We start from the raw sequence: 23,462 nt of genomic DNA on the forward strand, positions 1-23,462 counted from the left end.
GATTGCACTTTTTAATAAGTTTCAAAACGTCATCGTCCGTAAACTCTGAGAAGAAGTTGAGAGTTTCATGAACAGAGTGATCAGTGATTGCAGAAGTGATGTCGTCAGTAACAGCGCTGCATCATGGGTGTACGAATCTTATGTATCTTTGCAACGAAAAACTGCTAAAATAGGTAGGCGAGGGCCTCGGAATCTCCTGTGTTGGGAAGAGGCTGAGAAGAATCCAAGCAAACTTAACATAAGCTTATATATATCTGAATTTTACATCCTATTATACATGTACTGCTAAACACCACCTATAGTACTATCCATTCAAAGGTTTCGGAGAAGACATATTGTAGACAAGCAGACGAACTGACGGACAAGGCACATCGCTATTAATGTAAGCTCACTTTGAACCTCGGTACTTGTGAGGTAAAAAACAAAAGTTGTATAAATCATATGCGAAACTGTGGAATGTAAAAGTATATAATAACACACCACGGGAAACTTGTCCTCTTTCATAAGAACAACTTTCATAATTAGTTGAAAGGTTATCGATGACACGCAATTACAGCAATTTGCCAGTTGCTATCTGCATGTCATTAGACGAACATACACGGTTCATATCATTGATCCACTGAGCATGCCCGGTAGTCGTGAAAATAACAAGTAATGTTTACTCATTTTCGAAAAAAGCTTATGGTCCTACGTAGATAAATAAACGTCGGTACATACAGATAAATACTGATTTAGAAAAAAGACTTCGTGAAGAATGAGAGGTTTTTTTTGTGGGGGCAAAGGGGAGTGGTTCGATTTGGTGATGGAGTCGTGGTGTCGGCCACCCAAAACAAATGTATTTTTTAAATTAAAAAACAAATGGTCAAATTACAACCAAAACTGTTGTTGAAAATAAAAATATGAAAATAGAAAATAAACTTCCTGACTAATATTTTTCAATGTTGAAGTCAACAAAAGTGACAAGTCCCTTTCAAATGAAATCTCTGCTAAAAGCACAGTCGGTTGTAGATTCAGATTATATCATGAGCATGTCTTTATGAATCAGTATCAAATAATGATGATGCAAAACACATGCAAATTCAATTGTTCACCTGAAAAAAACACCTCGGGAACACATGGTACAAGTCCAAATAGGCAATTGCATCATACATCTTTTTTGTCACTGGTGCGTCAAATTTGTAAATGTCCTCCACATGTCAATCATAAAACTTTTTGAAAGCTTTACTGAGGCCTCGAATGTTTCAACTCTGGTCAAAAATCTTCTAAGCAAGACTCGTATGGCGCTCTTAGAAATCTTGGTAGGAAGAGCATGCTCGATTGTACCTCAAACGTTGTGAAATGTAAACACCAAAGGCTGGAGCTGCAGTAATAAAGGGGAAGTTGACTGTCGGAAAGTTGAAGTCAAGGAAAATGTCTGTGTGTCCCATACCAAGACAAACAATTCTGCCTTGAAATCAATTTTTGGAGATAACAAACAAATATGCATTACGTACTGGGGACAAACGTGAAGAAAAGAGATAAGGGGACTTGAACTATTACAATAGTATGGCGAACGTTGACATCGTGTATGCAAAAGTGTTCAAATATCTGTACCGCCATTACAAAAGCACTGCGATAATATCATTACCAACAATGACCATTTGAGCATTTGTGTAATGCTACATATCAAGCTCAGTGGATTGCTGGGGGAAGTTGTTGAGTGATAAAGCTGACCAAAAAAAATCAAATAAGGTGAACATTTTTGTCATTATATTGCGTCTATCAAAATTACCCTTACCTAAGTGGGGTATGAATGTCAACTTTTGATGTCTTATCGCGTTATCGATGAATTGCCATATGGCTATAGACACATTTAATGCATCAATATTTTTTATCACATGTAGGACCCTCGTGTATACAAATACGTATGCGTGAATACATATGCTTTAATAACCAGTGCGAAATGATACTGCCACCCTGAACAGTGTGTATTGTATTCCTAGCCAAGCGATGTCAATGGATACAATTCAAGTTGTTAAACCAAATATAATCCAGGTGACACGAGGTGAACATGTCCCTACTACCATTCACTGGTTATGTGTAAAGATCAAGGGCACTATGTCAATGTAGACCGGTCACTGCAAATGACAGAAATTAGCATCGGTTAACTGTTGTAATTAGTCCATGCCATGAGCTCTTGGTGCAATGATAGTTTTAGTGCAATGCATATTATTGTCCGCATCCTCGGGGCGGAACACTTAAAGAAATCCTAATAAATGGGATTCAAGAGCCCTTGCTGTTTTCGGGGTTGTTTTCAAAAAACGTTTCACAATCGAAAGCATGTTACATCTACAAGTCATTTTTATATTAAAAATGAAAGAAAAGAGAGGCGTTGGACAAAGCCAATGAAAATATCTGCAACGTGCGCGTTTCTCATCCCCCAAAAGTTGTATTAAACAGCGTTTAAAAGAGCGTGTCAACTGAAGTGACTTGATCTAGGACACCGAACGTTGATGGTTTCGTATTCTACATATGCATGGACACAGTCCAGGCCATAGGGAAACGTGACTTGAATAGGTTACAACAAGTTTTTCAAATTTTTTAATGGTAGACATGTGGAGGACATTTCTAAATATTTTTTTAATTTGACGTTTACACGATATACAACTTTTCCATTGGACGAGAGGTCGGTCACATGAAATGTTTAATGGTAGACATGTGGAGGACGTTTCTAAATATTTTTTTTAATTTGACATTTACACGATATACAACTTTTCCATTGGACGAGAGGTCGGTCACATGACCGCGAAATTGTCGTTCATAAGTGCATGAACGACTCAGTTGACGTTCATACGTTTTTCACGAGACCGTGTTCTTGAAATGACGTAAACACTGACGAACTACTTCCACAATCCTGGGGAAACCCCTGGCCATTCCCTAGCACGAATACATACAGAAGCGTTCTTTAATCACCTTTCAATAATCGAGCCAGTTGATCAATGATGACTAAAACATGTTACCGCCACAGGTTCATTAACAACGTCCGAAATCTCTCCTGTCACGTTTATCGTATCGGCCATTTTGACGTCTTGTACTTGATGTAAATGTATTACGACGCGCTGTCATTGTGACTGACTTACCGAGGTAGTTCTTAACAGACCTTTCCCATCTAATGAGGATATTATTTGAGTACATTTGTTTACAGAAACTAGAAAAGTTGTCCCTGTTGAGCATACATGGCTCATGTCACTTCTCGTTTTGACGAACTATTTTATTTTGCGATACAGCTGGTTGTTGTATGGCTGTCAGTGTAAACGTGAAGTCCTTGGTTGATACATGTCATCGATCCCAATTGCGTGGATCGATGCTCATGATTTCAATCACTTTTTTACAGACCGCCGTCATATAGCTGGAATAGTGCTGAGTGCGGCGTTAAACAACCAGCCAACCAACCAACTACAGCGCGTCATCACTCTTATGTCTTGTTCAGATTGATTGATCGATTGGTTTGCTGATTGGCTTGCTTGCTTGCTTGCTTTCTTGCCTTGCAGCTAGGTTGAGGAATTGATTGAGTCATTAATTGGTTGTGTTCTTACATTTCTTACATCAGCTGAACGGCAGTGTTTGTGGATAGGTAACAATCATAGCAATTAAAGTCAAATATAATCAGTTATAAGACAATACAGGCTAACATTGAATCGAAATAGACACATTTTGCTTCTTAAGTAGAGTATTCATCTGGGTTTGTGGGAGTGAACATGTTTTCTTGAGAAAGCAATTGTTTCTGATGAATGTATTTTGATGCCACGTGTACAAATCCTTCTTCAGTAACTGAAGCAGCAGAAGGTACAGGCAGCAGAACACTGCGCAACAATGTTATCGTTCGGTTTTACGACAAAATTAAGTTGGGTATGTTATAACTGAATGCAGTACTGTTGCAGGCATTTACCTAGGTATAAGTCCCGGGTCAGTGGAATGAAAATGCGAGTGCCAGGGTACCGTACCTACACCACATACGATATAAAACATGTGTGATGCCTGAGGCTTATTAAATATGGAAATATCTTTATTTGGATTATTAAGTTATTGGATGAAGGCAATATGACATGGACTCAACAAACTTTGTATTTCTTATGTGTTTGTGACGGATGTCCCCGGAGGGGCAGGATACGCTCAGCCTTTCGCGAAACCTTATCATCGCTTGCTGACGATATTGTCGGAGTCGTGGACACTGCTTTTGGTAGACATTTCTTATGATTATGGAAATTGTTTTTGTTTATCAGATTAGAAATAGGAGTTAAATCTAATGTGAATGCTACAATTGAATTATTTTCAATGATTTACACATTTACACTCTTTTGCGTCCCATGGTTTTGCAATACGTATTATTGGCGTCCATCCTCAATTTCGAAGCGAGTAGGACGCAATATTATGCGTCCGGTAAAAATTGATATTGTTATTACATGCAAAGATCAGGGCGACTACCGGCGTAATGTAATTTCTCGTACACTCTCACAAAGTTGTAATGTAGTCTTTTTTGTCATTTTGTGTGCAGTCCGTTAACTCATATGTTGCAGATGTTGTTAGGAGGGTAAAAACCACGTAAAAATGTTTCTCCTAAAATAGTCGCCGGGAGATCGAAATCCAAACAATTTGGACGTAATTCGCATTTATTTTATATAGTCTCTTTCTACAGACTTCGTCCCTTTGGTGCATGTATATCATTATATAAGATAATTATAGCTTCGTTGTTCCATACATCTAACGAACCAATCTCACCCTTCGCTATTAGTAGCCAGTTAGGAAACATCCAACACTAATTAAAACAATCATGACATATTTTGCATCAATTTTTGCATTAGGGACAATCCTAATGGACCTTTTAAAATGCAACAATATATGCAATGTTAGCAATAATACTACTTTCTTTCGATGACGTTTTTGTCCAAATTACGTCTGCAGACATGTTCTCTTCTTTCTGCGAAGTTAATTGCTCTTTTTATCTGACGACGTGTCAAACCATTTTGATCCGTCGTAACGATTGACAAGTGTAATTGGGGATGTGCAATCGAAAATTATCGCAGTCAATCGACAAGGGTATAAAAGACTCCCAGTCATCCTTGCTGCATCACAAGATTTCACAACATCCTTGAAGTCAGCAACATCACCACGTGAGTACAACTTTATATTGGCTTTAGTATATATTATATTTTTATACCTTTGCTTTTATCGAACATAAAAATGTGTAACTTAACACCATTTTTGCCAAACTGGATTTGAGTTAATGCTCTATGGGTGTATAGTGGTTTTAACGCAGATGTGAACATTATTTATGGTTGGAAAGCCCGAAGTGATCCAGGTTTTAGAATGTTAAGACATCGATCAAAATCCTTAATGTGACAGAAATATGATAGTGCTATTGAAGCGAAGCTAGTTTACTGCTCCTATCTAAAACTGATTCTTTCGTTTCCAATTTTATGGTTTTGATAATACAATAGTCCTTAACTGAAACAGTTTTGGCAATTTAGATTTTATTTTTTATTCTTTTAAGAATACATTTAGAATATGACTTTCCAAAATAAAACTTTTCATTCATATTTGCAATACTTGTCATTTCGTACTGCCAAAACCGATTGGTTGGTTTGTTGTTTAACGCCGCACTCTATATGACGGCGGTCTGTAAATAATCGAGTCTGGACCAGACAATCCAGTGATTGATATCATGAGCATCGATCCACGAAATTGGGCAAAACCGATTGGAAACAAATAAATGAATCATATGACCTTCCCTTGTATCAAATTGGGTTTTTAATCATAGTTATCTAATACCTCAATATGTATGTATGTAAAATGAGCAAGTCAATACGATAGTAAACAGATTATTGTGTCCAATATCTAAATAATCTTTTCCCAAATCGGAGCACGGTTTTACTCAAATATCAGCTATAAATTCCTAAGGTGCTTCTCATTGAGTGAAGGTTTCATCTAGAACGATAAAACTGACGTCATCAACTGTATGTTATAATTAACATTCTGTGACATGTTTGACCCATGCTGGAGATTGTAAGAGTAATGATATTGATATTCAGTTTTACCTTTTAACCTCACGAGAAACATAAGTTATACTTTATGCAACTATTACACATGTTGACGCCAGCAACGACGTGGCAATTGCGAAAATTCTCCATGTTATGGTATGACGATCTTTCTGCAATGTTCTTCACAGCCCTGTTAGAATCAAGATGCTGAGAATAACCTGTGTTGTTTTCGTCCTGGCCGTTGTTGCCATGGTATCCTCAAGCAAAGAATCTCTCACCAAGGCTGTAATTGGCGCCAGGAAAGCTGCTGGAAACTCTGCACTTGTAAGTCTTTCTGGAAATCCAATTGTTGTTTGCTTACCATAGTAAATCAGAAATCTAAAACAGAATTATCATTAATATTGCATACGTTTGTCCTAGCTAATAGTTTCTCGTAACCTACGCGTTGTCACCCCGTCAACGTCTTTACTTCATAACGAAAATGTACAGTACACTTTACAATGTGTGAAGCCTGTTTGTGGTGTTCCCCCACGTGATATTACTGGCATATTGCTTAAAGCAGCGTAAGCCCATACTCACTCACTCACGCACTCACTCACTCTCTCACTCACTCACTCAAAGTAACTGTCACGTCATTCTCACTGATGATACCACTATACCATGTTGGAGAACGTATTCAACGTTGTGTTTTGTTTTAAATTATATATATATGGTTATACAGGTGAATACTCACTACATAAACAAAATGATCTCTCTACAACAGAACATTTAACTTGGCCGTAATTGTCACTGTTACCGTATATCCGTTTCCTTGTTCACGATCCGTTATGAAAGATTCTTAATTCGATGTATTCCACAATGTAATGACACCAACAGGGGTTATTATTACTGCAGTAGTGGAGGGAAGCTACACTGCAGTACTCTACCATACAAATAGTCCATAAAATGAAATTAATTTGTTACAAATGAGAAGCCACTTTTCGTTTCCGCGATGTTCGAACTACACGTCGTTGGAACAAATGGTGGGAGAGAACTTCCGGTTTAAAGACCCATTCCGGAAGTTCAGACTCAGATAAGCCTTACATTTACCATGCTCTTGTTTATATCAAATCGTGGTCCCTTGCAAACATATGTATTTGTCCACAGTCCGAAGGAGGTTCAGGCCTTTACCTTGACGCCAACGGTTACGCTGAGTCATGCGACGCTGGTGTCGTTAAAGAACTCGGTGGTGTTTCATCCAGTTCAGATGGGGATTCTGGTGATGATGCTTTTGCATCCCAACTGGGTGGCGAAGCCGGACCAGTAAGTTTTGTTATAAAGTTTAAAGAGATGGCAACTCAACTGTGTTAATTCCAATTTAGTATTACCAACAACGTCTTGTACTCCCGCGATTGTAGTCTCGCTTTCGAATAATCGAATTTTAGGTTTTTCCGTGTTGAATATGAGTAGTCATGTCGGTTTCTGTATTAAGAGGATACGAGTTGTCCAGTAGTTGAAGGGGCGGTCGGGTAGCCTAGTGGTTAAAGCGTTCGCTCGTCACGTCGAAGACCCTGGTTCGTTTCCCCACATGGGCACAATGTGTGAAACCCATTTCTGGTGTCCCGGTTCGCCCCGATTATGTTTCTAGGTTTGTCAGCACCATGCCAGTGGGTTTCACTGAAGTGGTAAACGTCTGAGACCTGCATCACTTCGGCCTTTCGTCTAACATTAAGCTTACACGCCTCGATATAACTGGAATACTGTTAAAAGCGGCGTTAAACCCAACTCACTCACTCACTGACCCTTGGGCTCTCTTTTTACAAGGCATCTCCGGTGACACGCTGCAATGTTAGTGAATTAGTGTTCAACCCAACTCACACAGTCAACTTCAAACTGAGTAGATAAGCACGATACGTTGGTTAAAAAAACTTTCCATTTTTTTTTTTTTGCTTTTCATCTTGCAGAAACATTCTGTATGTTTATATCAATTTACAAATGTGGCTTAGAGTAGAGATTCAAAAACATTTCCGCATGTTTTTTTCCAAGGTATCGAAACTTGGTCTCAAGCGTAACGAGCGACTATTTTAACCTCAAGGTCACCCGGCCCTACGGAATAATACTGCAGGCAGTAGTTGAAAAGAAACGGTAAATGTAAGACATTGGGGTTTATTACAAACCTAACGTGAAATTTTATGTTTCTTACTTCAGTCTAGCGCTTCTTCTATCGCCTGTGACACACAGCAATGCCCTGATGGCTCCTTTCTTGCTGCCTGTGCCTTTGAGTAGAAGAAAGGTGAGAACGTTTGATGATAATAAAAAGTTGGTTTGTTTGTTGTTTAACGCCGCACTCAGCAATATTCCAGCTATATGACGGCAGTCTGTAAATAATTGAGTCTGGACCAGACAATCCAGTGATTGACATCATGAGCATCGATCCACGCAATTGGTATCGATGACATGCATCAACCAAGTCAGTGAGCCTGACCACCCGATCCCGTTAATCGCCTCTTGCGGCATGCATAGTCGCCTTTTACGGCACATATGGGTTGCTGAATCAAACATTAACCTAATAATACTCTGATTTAACATGTATTATATTAGACATACAAGTCGATGTAAAAACAAGTCAAATATACAACCTCATAAAACATTTCTTCAAAGATTGTGTTTGCTTGTGAAGGATGTCCTGTAAGTGAAAGAATAAAGAGTTAAGGCAACGAGACGTGTTGCCACACCCTCAAAATATACTTACACTAATAATGAACGTATTATTACAGAAACAAATATTCAGTTAAGCATTTAATAATATTCATTATGTGATAATACTCTGTACTGTTTTGTTTCAGCAGAACGGAAGGAGACGGGGTTGGACGCTGAGATATTCCGTCGTTTTATAACGAGTTGTGTAGATAAATAAAAGATCATAAATGATAAATATTGACATTTTTGTGATTGTTTGTACCCTTCTTCGAATTTTGCAAGAAGAAAAAGCTGATGGTAGCATCAGCAACAACCCATACCATAGGAGTTCGATGACACACAATGGATCATGGGAACCAATACAAAAGGGGCTTTTGAATAACAAGCAACCGGTGGTACATATATCTTCAGATATATTTGAAGACAGTTGAAATGACGATTTTATACACAAAAAATGCTAATTTGTTACAATTAGGTATCGTCATTATCAGTGTATGGTTGTAGAAGTACGGGAAAACTTCCAAGGGTGTGTCCTAAGTCCAATTCTGTTTTCTCTATTAATATTAGTATCTTGCTGCAGAAGCTGCTGGTTCATGTGATAAGGGTGTTCAAATATCACCAGATTTATTGGCATATTTCTATTTCTCTTTGCCGACGATGTGGTTCTAATTTAAGATAGTGTACTTGGACTTCAGAAGCGGTTAAATGTATTGCACAAATATTGCAAGTCTTGGTCAGTTACTGTTAATAAGTCAGAATGAAAATAGTTGTATTCTGGAGTGGTGGAAGCTTAGCCAGAGTCCAAACGGGGACATATGGTGACTGTTCAAGTTGTTGACAATATAAATTACCTTGGCAAATACACACAAGTAAGTTAAGTCGTTCTCCAATTTGTAGATAAAATGCAATAAAGGCCAAGAAAGCATTAATTGAAGTGCTAAGGACAATGTATTGTTATGAACAGTTTCCATACAATGCTTACTTTAAGGTTTTTGATTTTCAAAGTATGCCAATTTTACTAAACTCTTCTGAAATATGGGGCTACCAAAGACAGGAGTGCATGAAAGGGTTCATTATATTGCTTGTAAACATTTTCAGACTACTATGGTTTGGGGAGGAAATGGAAGATACTTATTTATTATAATTCTTAACTGAGGTGTATTAAGTTTTGGGTAATGATTATACATATGCCAAGCAATGCATATACTCGTCAGGCATACACGATGTTTTATGTCTAGGATTCTAGTTTCGGTTTTGTTTTTGGCTTGGATCTTCCAGGAAGTGGGCTGTGTTTGAATAGTATTCCAGTTATATCACGGCGTGTCAGCTTAATGTGGGAGGAAAGCCCGAAGTGATGCAGGTCTCAGACGTTTACCACTTCGGTGAAACCCGCGACTTTGGGTATGGTGCAATGTGTTTCCGTTTGTAAAACAATAGGTAAACAATAGACTTGCCTTTGCATGTGTTTGTGACGGATGTAACCGCGACGCCTGTTATCATCACTTTTTAATAGTTATTCATAAGCACATGATTTGTATTTTGGTTTGGTTTGGTTTGTTGTTTTACGCCGCACTCAGCAATATTACAGCTATATGAGGGCGGTCTGTAAATAATCGAGTCTGGACCAGACAATCCAGTGATTGACATCATGAGCATCGATCCACGCAATTGGGATCAATGACATGCATCAACCAAGTCAGCGAGCCTGACCACCCGATCCCGTTAGTCGCCTTTTACGACAGGCATGGGTTGCTGAAGACCTATTCTACCCAGGATTTTCACGGGTCTGATTGTAATGTAGTCGTAATCGTACAATAGACTCTGGTTTTAAGCAGAGATTTCTTTTAATTATCGAAAGAGTTTTGTCGCTTTTATTTAGTAATATTAGTGGTCGGAAATGCGTTCCGAGTGTCAGTCCACTATTCTCACGGATTCAAAAGTAAAATTATCTGCAGACGAAGGCAATGCCTGATATAAGTCACATAAAGCCTCGCTACGCGTATCCTGGCAATTGTTTCGGATTTCGCAACGCGTGAGTAACCATCCCCTGTTCCGATTATAATTGCAGAAGTGCGAGTAATTAAGGTGCGATCTGTACGTCGCGCAATACTTCCTTTAACTCGGAGGCCACTGGAGTAATACTGAATGTAGTGCCTCTGGTAAATGACTACATTAATTAAAAAATTTTTTTTTAAAAACATGTTAGCGCACATTTTCAGTGCAAAACGACTCATGCTATCTTAGTAGAAACTTTGAGTGTATACCACGAAGAAAGTGTGTGATTCAACTCAATGTGTTGAGAGTTACCCGCTCTTGCGATGCAGAAGAACTGACGCAAACTGCAAACAGAGGGCGCTGGTCTTTCTTCCAGGCTTGAACTGACGTTGTGGCTTGCAAATGACGTGAGGTGAAACGAGAGCCTTTACACTGTTTCCTGTAGTCAAGGATAGGAGTGCGTAACAATGAAGCACATAATTTGGTCGTGTGACTGTGCCCCGTCAATACAATATGAGGTTATGAAACACAGTTCAGTGGGTCGAAAAACTCTATCTCTATCGCACACAAAAAATCACAATCTACGCAAAAAGTATGATTGGGGACAGATGAGTCAGCACTTTATCCGTGTACCACTACAGTCAGTAATATATCAGTTATATCACGGCGTGAGTGTTGTTTAACGCCACAGTCAGTAATATTTCAGTTATATCAAGGCGTGAGTGTTGTTTAACGCCACAGTCAGTAATATTTCAGTTATATCACGGCGTGAGTGTTGTTTGACGCCACAGTCAGTAATATTTCAGTTATATCACGGCGTGAGTGTTGTTTAACACCACAGTCAGTAATATTTCAGTTATTTCAAGGCGTGAGTATTGTTTGACGCCACAGTCAGTAATATATCAGTTATATCAAGGCGTGAGTGTTGTTTGACGCCACAGTCAGAAATATAACAGTTATATCAAGCCGTGAGTGTGGTTTAACGCCACAGTCAGTAATATTTCAGTTATATCACGGCGTGAGTGTGGTTTAACGCCACAGTCAGTAATATTTCAGTTATATCACGGCGTGAGTGTTGTTTAACGCCACAGTCAGTAATATTTCAGTTATATCAAGGCGTGAGTGTTGTTTGACGCCAAAGTCAGTAATATTTCAGTTATATCAAGGCGTGAGTGTTGTTTGACGCCACAGTCAGTAATATTTCAGTTATATCACGGCGTGAGTGTTGTTTAACACCACAGTCAGTAATATTTCAGTTATTTCAAGGCGTGAGTATTGTTTGACGCCACAGTCAGTAATATATCAGTCATATCAAGGCGTGAGTGTTGATTGACGCCAGTCAGTAATATTTCAGTCATATCACGGCGGAAGTGTTGTTTAACGCCACAGTCAATAATATTTCAGTTATATCACGGCGTGAGTGTTGTTTAACACCACAGTCAGTAATATTTCAGTTATTTCAAGGCGTGAGTATTGTTTGACGCCACAGTCAGTAATATATCAGTCATATCAAGGCGTGAGTGTTGATTGACGCCAGTCAGTAATATTTCAGTCATATCACGGCGGAAGTGTTGTTTAACGCCACAGTCAATAATATTTCAGTTATATCACGGCGTGAGTGTAGTCTAACGCCACAGTCAGTAATATTGGTTCTAAATTTATATCACAGCGACTTGTTAACAATCGAATCTGGATCAGCCAGATCAATGCCTGAAATGCTGATTTTTACAGTAGGATTATTTGATACAATACGGTATCGTCGTTAACGGATCGGAGGTTTAAACTGTATGTACGAGAACAACTTCATATCGGAAGCACACTCGGTGAGACGGTATGGCAGAATTACAGAGGTATGTAATTACTCAAATCACTAATTACTCCGATTCGTTTAACGTATGTATAATATAAGGAAGATGCTGGCGTTACATGAGGACACACTGTTACTTCTTTTGTTGAAATCTGGAAACAAACTGATTATTATTCAAATGCATGCGTGGCATGCGTGGCGATAGTTAGGGGTTGGTGAAGTGAGTGTGTGCTGTGCTATGTGCGTGTGTATGTGTGCTGTGTGTGATATGTTGTGTGCTTTAGTATGAGTGAGATGATGATCTTGTGAGGATCACATCAGACTTCGCGTAATGTACACTTAATGTATGACGTTATACAGTTTGGGAGTCGAAGAATGAGATACATGACGCCAAGTTTCAAGTAACTTAAAAAAGATCCTACTGGACTCACGGAGTTCATCGTCCCATTAATTATGTTTGATACACACATATACGTGTATATGAACAGCTACGTTAATAACCATCTTGTGTTGCTTGGGATTTAGTAAAAGGCACGTTGACGCATCCCTTGACCCAAAAACAAAAGGTCTTACAAAGTTTTTCAAACCGGTAAACTTCCATACTCACAATGATGTCATCACATTTAATTGCCCTTTCCCTTCTAAGATAATTGAACCTTGTCGTGTTGTTACAAACATTGAAACTGTTGGATTATCTGTTCGTCGATGCATATGCATATTAAGACTATGTATAATTCCTATTCGTACATGTATATCTGTGAACTGTCCAAAAACATGGAGGCTACAGATCTACACTTTAAGGCTTTCCGTACAAAGAGATATATATTGCTGGGTCCACCAAATGTACCACCAAACCCCCTGTCTCAAAGGTGAGGTGTGGTGAATTTAACGTCGCATTCAAGATTATTGTACTGATATAGCGACGTGCGTGCGTGCGTGCGTGCGTGTGTGAGAGGGGGGGGGGGGGGGGGGGGGGGGGGAGAGAGAGAGGGGGTGCCAGTGAAACTATGAGTTGTCACTTATTGCCATTACAGCTCCCGGTCGAGTGGCACACAACGTATAAAAGACTATGGGGCCTTCTTTAATGGGATTACAAAAAGAACGGTTTCAGCACCTGCTTTGAGATATAACGGTCTGTATTGAGCATTCATTAACTTTCCTCTAAATATTGCCCGAAATATATTAATTGTACTGAAAGGTTTCCATAAACTTGTTTTTGGGGTGACTTTAAATGGGGTCTTTGTTACTTTTACGTATTTCGCTTTAGGAACGCTTATTTTGACATTCAATGTAGGTTTTTGTATCCTTGGATAAATGCCAGGGTGCCGTTGTACAAAACAACCTTGGCGCTACGACAGTCGTAAGTCTGTGTTAAGGCAATCCGAAATATGTCTTTAACGGAATACTGTATTAATCCACAACTCTGGGAACAATAAAAAAGGTTTTTAAAAAACAACAACAAAAAACAGGAAAATCTTGTTTACCGGGAATACAATAGATTTGCATGCATTTTCCAAAAACGATTATATTGTAGACATAGATGTGTTAGGCTTTTTGTATCATCACATGATTTATCACTTAATAACGTTTTTCTCGAGTTTTCCTTATTTTAAATAAACAAGCTATCATGTATTTCTCAATGTATGTGTAAAATAAAGATGACATTTTTTTATTTTTTTTAAAGGTATGGGAGTTTTGTACAACGGCATCAAGGCCAGCTATCTCATGACGTTATCAAAATCGAAGGACCTTCTGTCTCTAAATTCGTTAATGATGCTTACATGAGATATTTAATTGATCCGCACCTACATGTACAAGGCGCACGTTGACGTTGATTTCTTCAACTAAAACACATATTTGAACTTCTTTGTCTGTAATATTTGTTATGTCACATTCTTTTGTCAGAAAAGTATATATTACATTTGATTGATGTTTATGTTGATAATAGTTCAGTTTTGTATCATTCAGCACAACAGAGTAAAATTCCAGAAGCTGATCGAGTACTAATGGGTGGCGGCTTTCCACATAGTCTACAGTTCCCTGTGGTCAAGGCTACATACACACTGAGGTAATCACCTTTATACGCAAAACATCAGATAACATATACAACCGATAGTATTGACGGTCGCTGCTATTCGCTGTGCAGAGGTGCGTCCCTTGGGCACGCCAGAAACCTATGATTGTGGGTTCGAATCCCGGTTCGTCCCGATTATGTTTCTAGGTTTGTCAGCACCATACCCGTGCTCGTGGGTTTCACCGAAGTGGTAAACGTCTGAGACCTGCATCACTTCGGGCTCTCCTCCCACATTAAGCTGTCACGCCGTGATATAACTGGAATACTGTTAAATGCGGCGTTGAACCCACTCACTCACTCAGTATTGATGGTTTGACGTGATCGTGTTCATAATCATGGCATGATCAAGACTCGTCTCAGTAAAATACACAATTATCTTCATATCTGGGTTGGTTGGTTGGTTTGTTGTTTAACGCCGCACTCAGCAATATTCCAGTTATATGACGGCGGTCTGTTAATAATTGAGTCTAGACCAGACAATCCAGTGATTAAAATCATGAGCATCGATCAATGCCATTAGGATCGATTACATGCATCAATCAAGTCAGCGAGCCTGACCACCCGATCCCGTTAGTCGCCTTTTACGACTGGCATAGTCGCCTTTTACGGCAAGCATGGGTAGCTGAAGACCTATTCTACCCCGGATCTTCACGGGTCTGATTGTAATGTTGTCGTAATCGTACAATAGACTCTGGTTTTAAGCAGATATTTCTTTTAATTATCGAAAGAGTTTTGTCGCTTTTATTTAGTAATATTAGTGGTCGGAAAACCCGGATCTTAACGGGCTCATATCTGGGGGTGGGTGGGTAGCCGAGTGGTTAATGCGTTCGCTCGTAACGCCGAACGCCCGGGTTCGATTCCCCACATGGGAAATCAATGCCTGTTTAGAATTTGGTAAAGTTATATCTTGGTCTGTTCAATGTGTGCGAATCTGTGTCAATGTACATATAACCAAACATAGATGAGATCAGTGCTTTACAACCCACGCACATTTCAGAAGGTCATACATCTATTTTTTTGTTCCCGTCTATCGTGTATCCCATTAAATAGATAGCCTGTCTTTCTTACATAACAATACGATGTGAGTGTACATTACAGCGATGGTGCCGAGGTCCATATGGATCCCGAGGAGATGAAATCCTGTCTACAGTATAACGAAGCAAAAGGGTTGGTGTTCCGTATTTGAATAAATAACCAGGCTGTGAATGATTGAACTATCAACTATAACATTCATCGACTTACATGGACTTATGGACCCGTGAAGATCCGGGGTAGAATAGGTCCTCAGGAACCCATGCTTGTCGGAAAAGGCGACTGTGCTTGTCGTAAGAGGCGACTAACGGCATCGGGTAGTTAGGCTTGCTGATTTGGTTGATGCATGTCATCGTATCCCAATTGCGTGGATCGATGCTCATGATGTCAATCACTGAATTGTCTGGTCCAGACTCGATTATTTACAGACCGCCGTCGTATAGCTGGAATATTGCTGAGTGAGGCGTTAAACAACAAACAAAAAACATGGACTAATGGATTTCCACACAATGTAAAGTTGGCATTTTGAGTGTTTGTCTCTTTTTTTATTATATTTGTTTGGATTATGGAGGAGTTATATATTTGTTAACAAATACTTTGTAATATTTCGTATTAGTGGTTTCAGTTTTAATTCTTTCAAAACAAAATAATTATTTTTGTAAAAACTACACCAACTATTTGGCAAAGGTTTTCAATTTTTACCGTCAGATTGTGTTTCTTCTGCAATGCTTCCAAGCTGCGGTTATGAATCACACAAATATGATAACACACGGATTTGTCTTGCAAATAAAGGACACGGACGGCCTTCGTTGTGTAAATAGTACTTTGTGACTTTCTCAACAACTAGACCTATATAACATTACACAACTTGATAACAGGTTAGCCGGGATACGGAAGTGGCTGGAGGGGTTGTACAGGCGTGTCCACAACCCTCCCACAATGGATAACAGTGACCTGCCCTCATCCCTCGCCCTACTGATGACCAACGGTGGACGATGGGGGGCTGTCCAGGTAGGCGGATTCAGTTACCTGTTGCCGACTCTGTACTTCCTGTCTGTTTCATTTAACTGAAAGGTAACGTCTTTCTATCATTGATGCTGTTTCAATAGTACATGTTTATCAAAATTAATAAACGTTTAATGATGGCATGACACTGTTCAGATGAAACCATTTTTTATGCATTGAATTCGTGAATCCGATCTTTCAACTATATTACTATATCGGAATGTGACAGAATATCTTTCAATGGTTATACACGAGAATATGATCGTTATTCAACTTTCAGGTTCTGAAAATGGTTCTGGAAGATGGCGATTGTTTTCTCTCTGAAGAAGTTACATACCAAAGCCTCATTCCCAGTGTAAGAATAAGCTGTATTTGACTTTTTGTAACTCTCAGCAATTTGATTGCTTAAAGAGGACATCTTTGTGTCCATAACGAGATGAATCTAAAGCTTTGGTTTGGTTTGTTTGTTGTTTAACGCCGCACAATATTACAGCTATATGACGGCGGTCTGTAAATAATCGAGTCTGGACCAGATAATCCAGTGATTGACATCATGAGCATCGATCCACGTAATTGGGATCGATGACATGCATCAACCAAGTCAGCGAGCCTGACCACCCGATCCCGTTAGTCGCCTTTTACGACAAGCATGGGTTGCTGAAGACCTATTCTACCCTGGAATCTATCTAAAGCAATGTTGGCGAAGCCCAAACTCGAACTACTTTAGTAGCAGGGTGTTCTCATTCATGTTCCCTTCCACATTCGTCGAGCAACTGGAATCGGGAAACCTTAAACAGAAAATGTAAGTATTAATGTTCCGTAATCATACGATTGCGCCTCAACAGTTCAGCTGCACGACTCGTGAAGATCCGGGGTAGAATAGGTCTTCAGCAACCCATGTTTGCCGTAAAAGGCGACTATGCTTGTCGTAAAAGGCGACTAACGGGATCGGGTGGTCAGGCTCGCTGACTTGGTATATGCATGTCATCGTATCCCAATTGCGTGGATCGATGCTCATGATATCAATCAATGGATTGTCTGGTCTAGACTCGATTATTTACAGACCGCCGTCATATAGCTGGAATATTGCTGAGTGCGGCGTAATACAACAAACCATCCAACCAAACCAACCAACCAACCAATTGCGTAGATCGATGTTCATGATGTCAATCACTGGAGTGTCTGGTCTAGACTCGATTATTTACAGGCCGCCGTCATATAGCTGGAATATTGCTGAGTGCGGCGTTAAACAACCAACCAACCAACAACCAATACTTATATTTCAGTTCTTACCTCGGAACATTACAGTTGCCCCAGTGAGAAGTGATAATGGAGGGATGGACCCTGTTCACCTCCATCAGGTGATGTCTGAATGGAATGCGGAGATACAAGGAAGGCGTCCCCATCTGCTTTACATCATCCCTTCTTTCTGCAATCCAACGGGCACAATTATGACAGAACAAAGGAAGAGGAAGATCTTCAACGTTGCCCGAGAATTTAACATCCTGATCTTGGAAGACGATCCGTACTACTTCTTACAGAGCGTCAGTGTTGTAACCGCTTGTAATTGTTTACTAGGATGAATTGCTTTCATAAATGAAACTTTGCAGCCGGTTATAAATGTTGACTTTGGCGAGATACTTTTAAGGAAACAGAACACATAATCTCATTAAAATCATATCTTAATTCTTGCTACCCCTAAACAAAGAGGACATCTGAGGACACCCCATTGCGGGTCACGTCAGTCCGACCTTGCGCGAACTTTGACCGACCAATGGAATGACTGACAAGAAGTCGACATTAGCCAATCAGAAGGCAGCTTTCTCGTGCTTTACGGCACTAGTTTTAAATGGGCGACTACGCTTCGAAACATATTTTGACAAATTCTCGATTTAAAATGTGAAATCTGAACAAAAGAACATTCTAGGCTGGCTAATAGATAGTCTAGATTGTATGGATTCAGTCGTTAAGCCCGAAACTATCGTTCGGAATACCCCTTGTTAAAGTTTTTGAGGTCGCATGATTAGAAATCTAATCCCGACCGTCACTTTCATGACCCGGTAGGCGACGCTCTGATTGGTCGGATGTAAGGTCGTTCTGACTTGACCTCAAATGGGATGTCCTCAGATCTTTGTTTTGCGGTAGCGAGAACTAAGAACTTATTTTACTGAGATTGCAGAACACATAAAGTAAATACATTTTCCCCTTTTTAAATAATGTATTGCTGATTAGGCAAAAAGAATTTCATGAATAAAATATTGCAGCTCCTTATGCATGTAATTGGTACTTTCGACAGATTGGAAATGATCAATCTACACCAACTTGCTGGTTGTAATTGTTCCAATTATTATAAAATATACTTTCATAATGAGTTGATGTCTCAAAGTTGTTATAACGTACAAAAACATCTTTATAAACACATTATACTTAATTGCCAGCCAACACCGATACAGGCTTCACTCTGATATACGGTTATGACCTTCCATAAACAAATTAAATATCTCCGCTTTTTTATTCAAGCATCCACGGTTTTAACCAATAAGGAGACGATAATCGTTATTAAGAAAGCCATGTTTGTTTGATATAGCGGTATATATCAGTCTTAACTTTTCTTGCAGCCTCTGGTCCCAAGCTTCCTGTCGATGGATACGGATGGGCGAGTAATTCGAACTGACTCATTTTCGAAGACGCTATCTCCAGGGTGAGCAACGTTTGCCGTCAAGTTAAAAACTAAACGAATTAATCTTGTGCAGAATTAATTGTTTTTGCAAATAATCAAAATTTTCGTTTTAAGCCAAATTTTATCCCCACATCACAATTTCTTTCCAATTTCCCAGTATAACTTTGTATGTTTGACTGAAAATTATCAGTTATGAAATTGTGACATATACTTCAGTATGTTTAAATAAGAAAACTACTTAAAGCGCAGTAAAAGAGCACGCCGACCCACAATCAAGCAGGTGAACCATCCGATCCCCGAAATTTCTAAGTTACCAGGGGTATTAATGATTATCATCTGAGTACGTGCACGTGTATGCCCGTGAAAAGCCGGTTAGAATAGGTCTTAAGCAACCAGTGTTTGTCGTAAAAGGCGACTATCCTTGTCTAAGAGGCGACAAAAGGGATCGGGTGGTCATGCTCGCTGACTTGGTATATGCATGTCATCGTATCCCAAAGGCGTGGATCGATGCTCATGATGTCAATCACTGGATTGTCTGGTCCAGACTCGATTATTTGCATACCGCCGTCATATAGCTGGAATATTGCCGAGTGCGGCGTTAAACAACAAACAAATGTACGCATTAACGTTATCATACCAAAATGGAATAAGATTGTCCTCAACTGTATCTCACTGACAGGTGTCGTTTGGGATTCCTGTTTGGGCCAAAGCAGATTGTGGACAAAATGGCAGCTATCCTCCATCTAGAATCGGGGGGACCAAGTGCGGTATCACAGGTCAGATGCGTTTTTTGTTGTGTCGGTTTAAGTCGTAGTAATTATCATGCAGGCGACAATGGTTTTTTGAGTAACCAGGGCATGGTGCCTTGGTGTCTGAACGGAACTCTAACAATTATATGTGATCTTCCTTCTCACCATACTCTGTGTGTCTTCTATCTACGTGTGTGTGTTCAGATGAGTTGTGATAGGCCAAACGAATTTTTTTTATCGTTGCACATGCTACTAATCACTAGATTGTTTGGTCCAGACTTGATTGTTTAAAGGTAGTTGCCGTCGTATTGCTGACTGCGGATTTAGGCATCAAGTTAACACTTATATTTTATGAAAATGACTGAGTAGCGGGTGGTACAGGTAAAGCAGGACATGCTTATCCATTTCGCGAACACCTGGTGTCATCGTTGATATTCAGAGATCCATTCACATAATTTTCACTATTTTACCGTTTCCGCACAATTTAATCTATTTCGGCAGAAGATCGAGACTGGTGATTCTCTGGCGTTGACCTTTCGAATTCACCCTACCCGCCTTCAAACACCTTTTAGGTTCACAGAATATGACCCATGTGTCTCAATGTTGCCTCACCCATCTTCAAACACCTTTTAGGTTCACAGTATATGACCCATGTGTCTCAATGTTGCCTCACCCATCTTCAAACACCTTTTAGGTTCACAGTATATGACCCATTTGTCTCAATGTTGCCTCACCCATCTTCAAACACCTTTTAGGTTCACAGTATATGACCCATGTGTCTCAACGTTGCCTCACCCATCTTCAAACACCTTTTAGGTTCACAGTATATGACCCATGTGTCTCAATGTTGTCTCACCCATCTTCAAAAAGCTTTTAGGTTCACAGTATATGACCCATGTGTCTCAGCGTTGCCTCACCCATCTTCAAACACCTTTTTGGTTCACAGTATATGACCCATGTGTCTCAATGTTGCCTCACCCGCCTTCAAACACCTTTTAGGTTCACAGTATATGACCCATGTGTCACAATTTTGCCTCACCCGCCTTCAAACACCTTTTGGGTTCACAGTATATGACCCATGTGTCTCAATGTTGCCTCACCCATCTTCAAACACCTTTTAGGTTCACAGTATATGACCCGTGTGTCTCAATGTTGCCTCACCTATCTTCAAACATATGGTAGTGTGACTCTATATTTACTTTTAACCTACAGGTGATGATCTACAAGGTTGTGCAGGCTTGGGGGTACGAGAAGTACCTCAACCACGTGGCGAAGGTGGCGTCATTCTACAAGCAGAGAAGTGGCATACTTCTATCCTATATGGACAAACATCTGCAAGGTACAGCTCGTGTTTCATTGGAGAAACTCAGTTTTTGGAGGCGCAAATTAACATGAGAAAGTGCCGCAAATATAAACTGCAGTTATCATGTAATGGGTAGGTTTCTCGGCAGGATAAAACCAATGGATAAAAACGATATCCGTTGGGGTCATATGTGGATAGATTTGCAAACATCAAAGGTCAAGTAGGGACTACTTTCAGTGTTTACAAACAAACATGATGTCGCCCTTGTCATTCGGCGATCGAGTCAGAATTAACCATCGGGAAAATCTGGAGAAACTACAGCGATAATTGCTATCATTATCAAAAGAATAGTCTAATATACTCAAAATCAGTGCATAACTGTGGCTTAACTAAAGCATTTTACAAATTTTGGAGATATGACGGCGGTCTGTAAATAATCGAGTCTGGGCCAGTCAATCTAGTGATTGACATCATGAGTATCGATCCACGCAATTGGGATATGATGATTTGCATCAACCAAGTCAGCGAGCCTGACCACCCGATCCCGTTAGTCGCCTCTTTCGACAAGCACAGTCGCCTTTTACGGCAAGCATGGGTTGCTGAAGACCTATTCTACCCCGGATCTTCACGGGTCAAGTGTTTTAAGTATCGAATCGTGTTTAAGTATTCGTATGACTTAGATTCGTGTACATTATGGCAGGGTTGTTAGTGTGGTGTGTTCTGAACCGGGAATCTATAAGAAAAACACGATGGAACAGTCCGTAGCTCTGTGTTGCACAAGTCAAAATCAAAATCGTGTTTTGAGAGCAGCACAAGATACAGTTACCGCAGCTGAAAAGAAAATGATCCAGATTCGAGTTACAACATATGATCCAGGTTCGAGTTACAACATATGATCTAGATTCGAGTTACAACATGGGTACTATGTGTGAAGCCCTTTTCGACCTGGTGTCATCACTACTTTCAATGTGAGGATAAGATGAAGAACTTCTTTATTACAATTAGGAGCTTTCAGTGGTTCATTCATGTTATGTTCACCGTTGCTGTGCCCTTTAAACCCAATTGAATCTGGTCGTCGTATAATCGAGACTGGTTATTCTTTGGCGTTGACGTTTATCAGTGTGTTTGATTTCTATGTCAAATCTGTGTAAAACCTGTATGTTAAATAGGACTATCGAATATAGTTCAATAGTCGATACACATCTGAATTTATATCCCATCAATGAATGCAGGTCTATGCGAGTGGACCCCCGCGGGCGGTGGGATGTTTCAGTGGGTGACGTTACTGGGCGTGGACAAGTCCGAGCCAGTTGTGGACAGATTGATGGAGCGGGGTGTGTTCGTCATGGATGGCTTCATCTTCTCCGTGGACCTAGCATCACGACCCAACATCAGGCTCTGCTTCGCTCGAGTGTCGGACGAAGAAATGGAGAAGGTAAGAGCGGGTGCATTGCGACATTTTCGACCGTGCATTCATTAAGCACAACTTTAAGATTTTGCTGGTTGCGAATGTTTGGGCATATGTGAACGTTATTGTTTAAATACAATTTTCAGGCTGTTTCAACATTAGCTGAGGTTCTGAAGAAAATGACGGGTATCCAGTGAAGCCAAAGCTGCATCTTCTACATCAAGCCAAGACCAAGATATGAAACTCGCTCTTTTCGTGAAAAACTGGTGATTATTGGGGAGATATTGAAATTTATATTTGGCTGTGTTTTTTAACTCCAAATTTTCCATTAACAATAATGATCAAGACATGTACAGATGATTTCTATTTTTTAAAAAGGAAGTCATGCCCTCACAAACTCACTCTTAATTCGTCGACGTCTTAAGACAAACTAGTAGTCCGGCCGGTTTAATGACAAATATGTTGAATGAAACGAATCTGTATTCCACAATAAAATAACCTTTAAATAGACATAACGTGTTAGTTTTTTTCCAGCTTTGTCCCGCTTGGAAGTAGTTTGATAGGGAAACATCATCAACTTACCGTTACATTTCGAGAAATAGACGGGGCATTAAGGATGTGTGTGTGTGTTTGTTGTTTAACGCCGCACTCAGCAATATTCCAGCGGTCTGTAAATAATCGAGTCTGGACCAGACAATCAAGTGATTGACGTC

The 23,462-nt window shown here is 39.8% G+C and overlaps 2 protein-coding genes across 4 annotated transcripts in view; both read left to right on the plus strand.

Annotated features, from left to right (window-relative positions):
- Positions 1–8,931, plus strand: part of LOC124141072 — a 38,347-nt gene extending 29,416 nt beyond the window's left edge. Inside the window, exons 1-5 of one of the 3 annotated variants that reach the window (XR_006862001.2) lie at positions 5,019–5,150; positions 6,206–6,341; positions 7,164–7,319; positions 8,205–8,289; positions 8,843–8,931. Coding sequence is in view for 2 of the 3 variants with exons in the window: in XM_048400208.1 (XP_048256165.1) it covers positions 7,164–7,319; positions 8,205–8,289; positions 8,846–8,893 (289 nt within the window). In the remaining variant the exon portion in view is untranslated. Of the gene's footprint in view, positions 1–5,018; positions 5,151–6,205; positions 6,342–7,163; positions 7,320–8,204; positions 8,290–8,842 lie in introns of those variants that run through there. The other 2 variants (XM_048400207.1, XM_048400208.1) reach the window with 2 other exon arrangements.
- Positions 8,932–12,452: 3,521 nt separating this feature from the next.
- On the plus strand, positions 12,453–23,259 carry LOC124141088 (kynurenine/alpha-aminoadipate aminotransferase, mitochondrial-like). Its single transcript, XM_046508988.2, has 12 exons — positions 12,453–12,541; positions 13,533–13,630; positions 14,467–14,566; positions 15,671–15,739; positions 16,483–16,615; positions 16,890–16,964; positions 17,896–18,153; positions 19,228–19,310; positions 19,969–20,065; positions 21,251–21,377; positions 22,574–22,776; positions 22,896–23,259. The coding sequence occupies exons 1-12, from the start codon at positions 12,525–12,527 to the stop codon at positions 22,944–22,946; spliced, it is 1,311 nt and encodes a 436-aa protein (XP_046364944.2). The 5' UTR covers positions 12,453–12,524; the 3' UTR covers positions 22,947–23,259.
- The last annotated feature ends 203 nt before the right edge of the window (positions 23,260–23,462 follow it).

Source organism: Haliotis rufescens, unplaced genomic scaffold, assembly GCF_023055435.1.
Source record: "Haliotis rufescens isolate VD_foot unplaced genomic scaffold, xgHalRufe1.0.p SCAF_2, whole genome shotgun sequence".
Lineage (NCBI taxonomy): Eukaryota > Metazoa > Mollusca > Gastropoda > Lepetellida > Haliotidae > Haliotis > Haliotis rufescens.

What these genes read in the sequence shown, in the direction of transcription:
- LOC124141088 (XM_046508988.2), top strand. An exon ending in GACCAAGTGCGGTATCACAG is followed by an intron (nt 20,066 to 21,250) that starts GTCAGATGCGTT and finishes TTTAACCTACAG; the next exon opens with GTGATGATCTACAAGGTTGT. An exon ending in CGGACGAAGAAATGGAGAAG is followed by an intron (nt 22,777 to 22,895) that starts GTAAGAGCGGGT and finishes TACAATTTTCAG; the next exon opens with GCTGTTTCAACATTAGCTGA.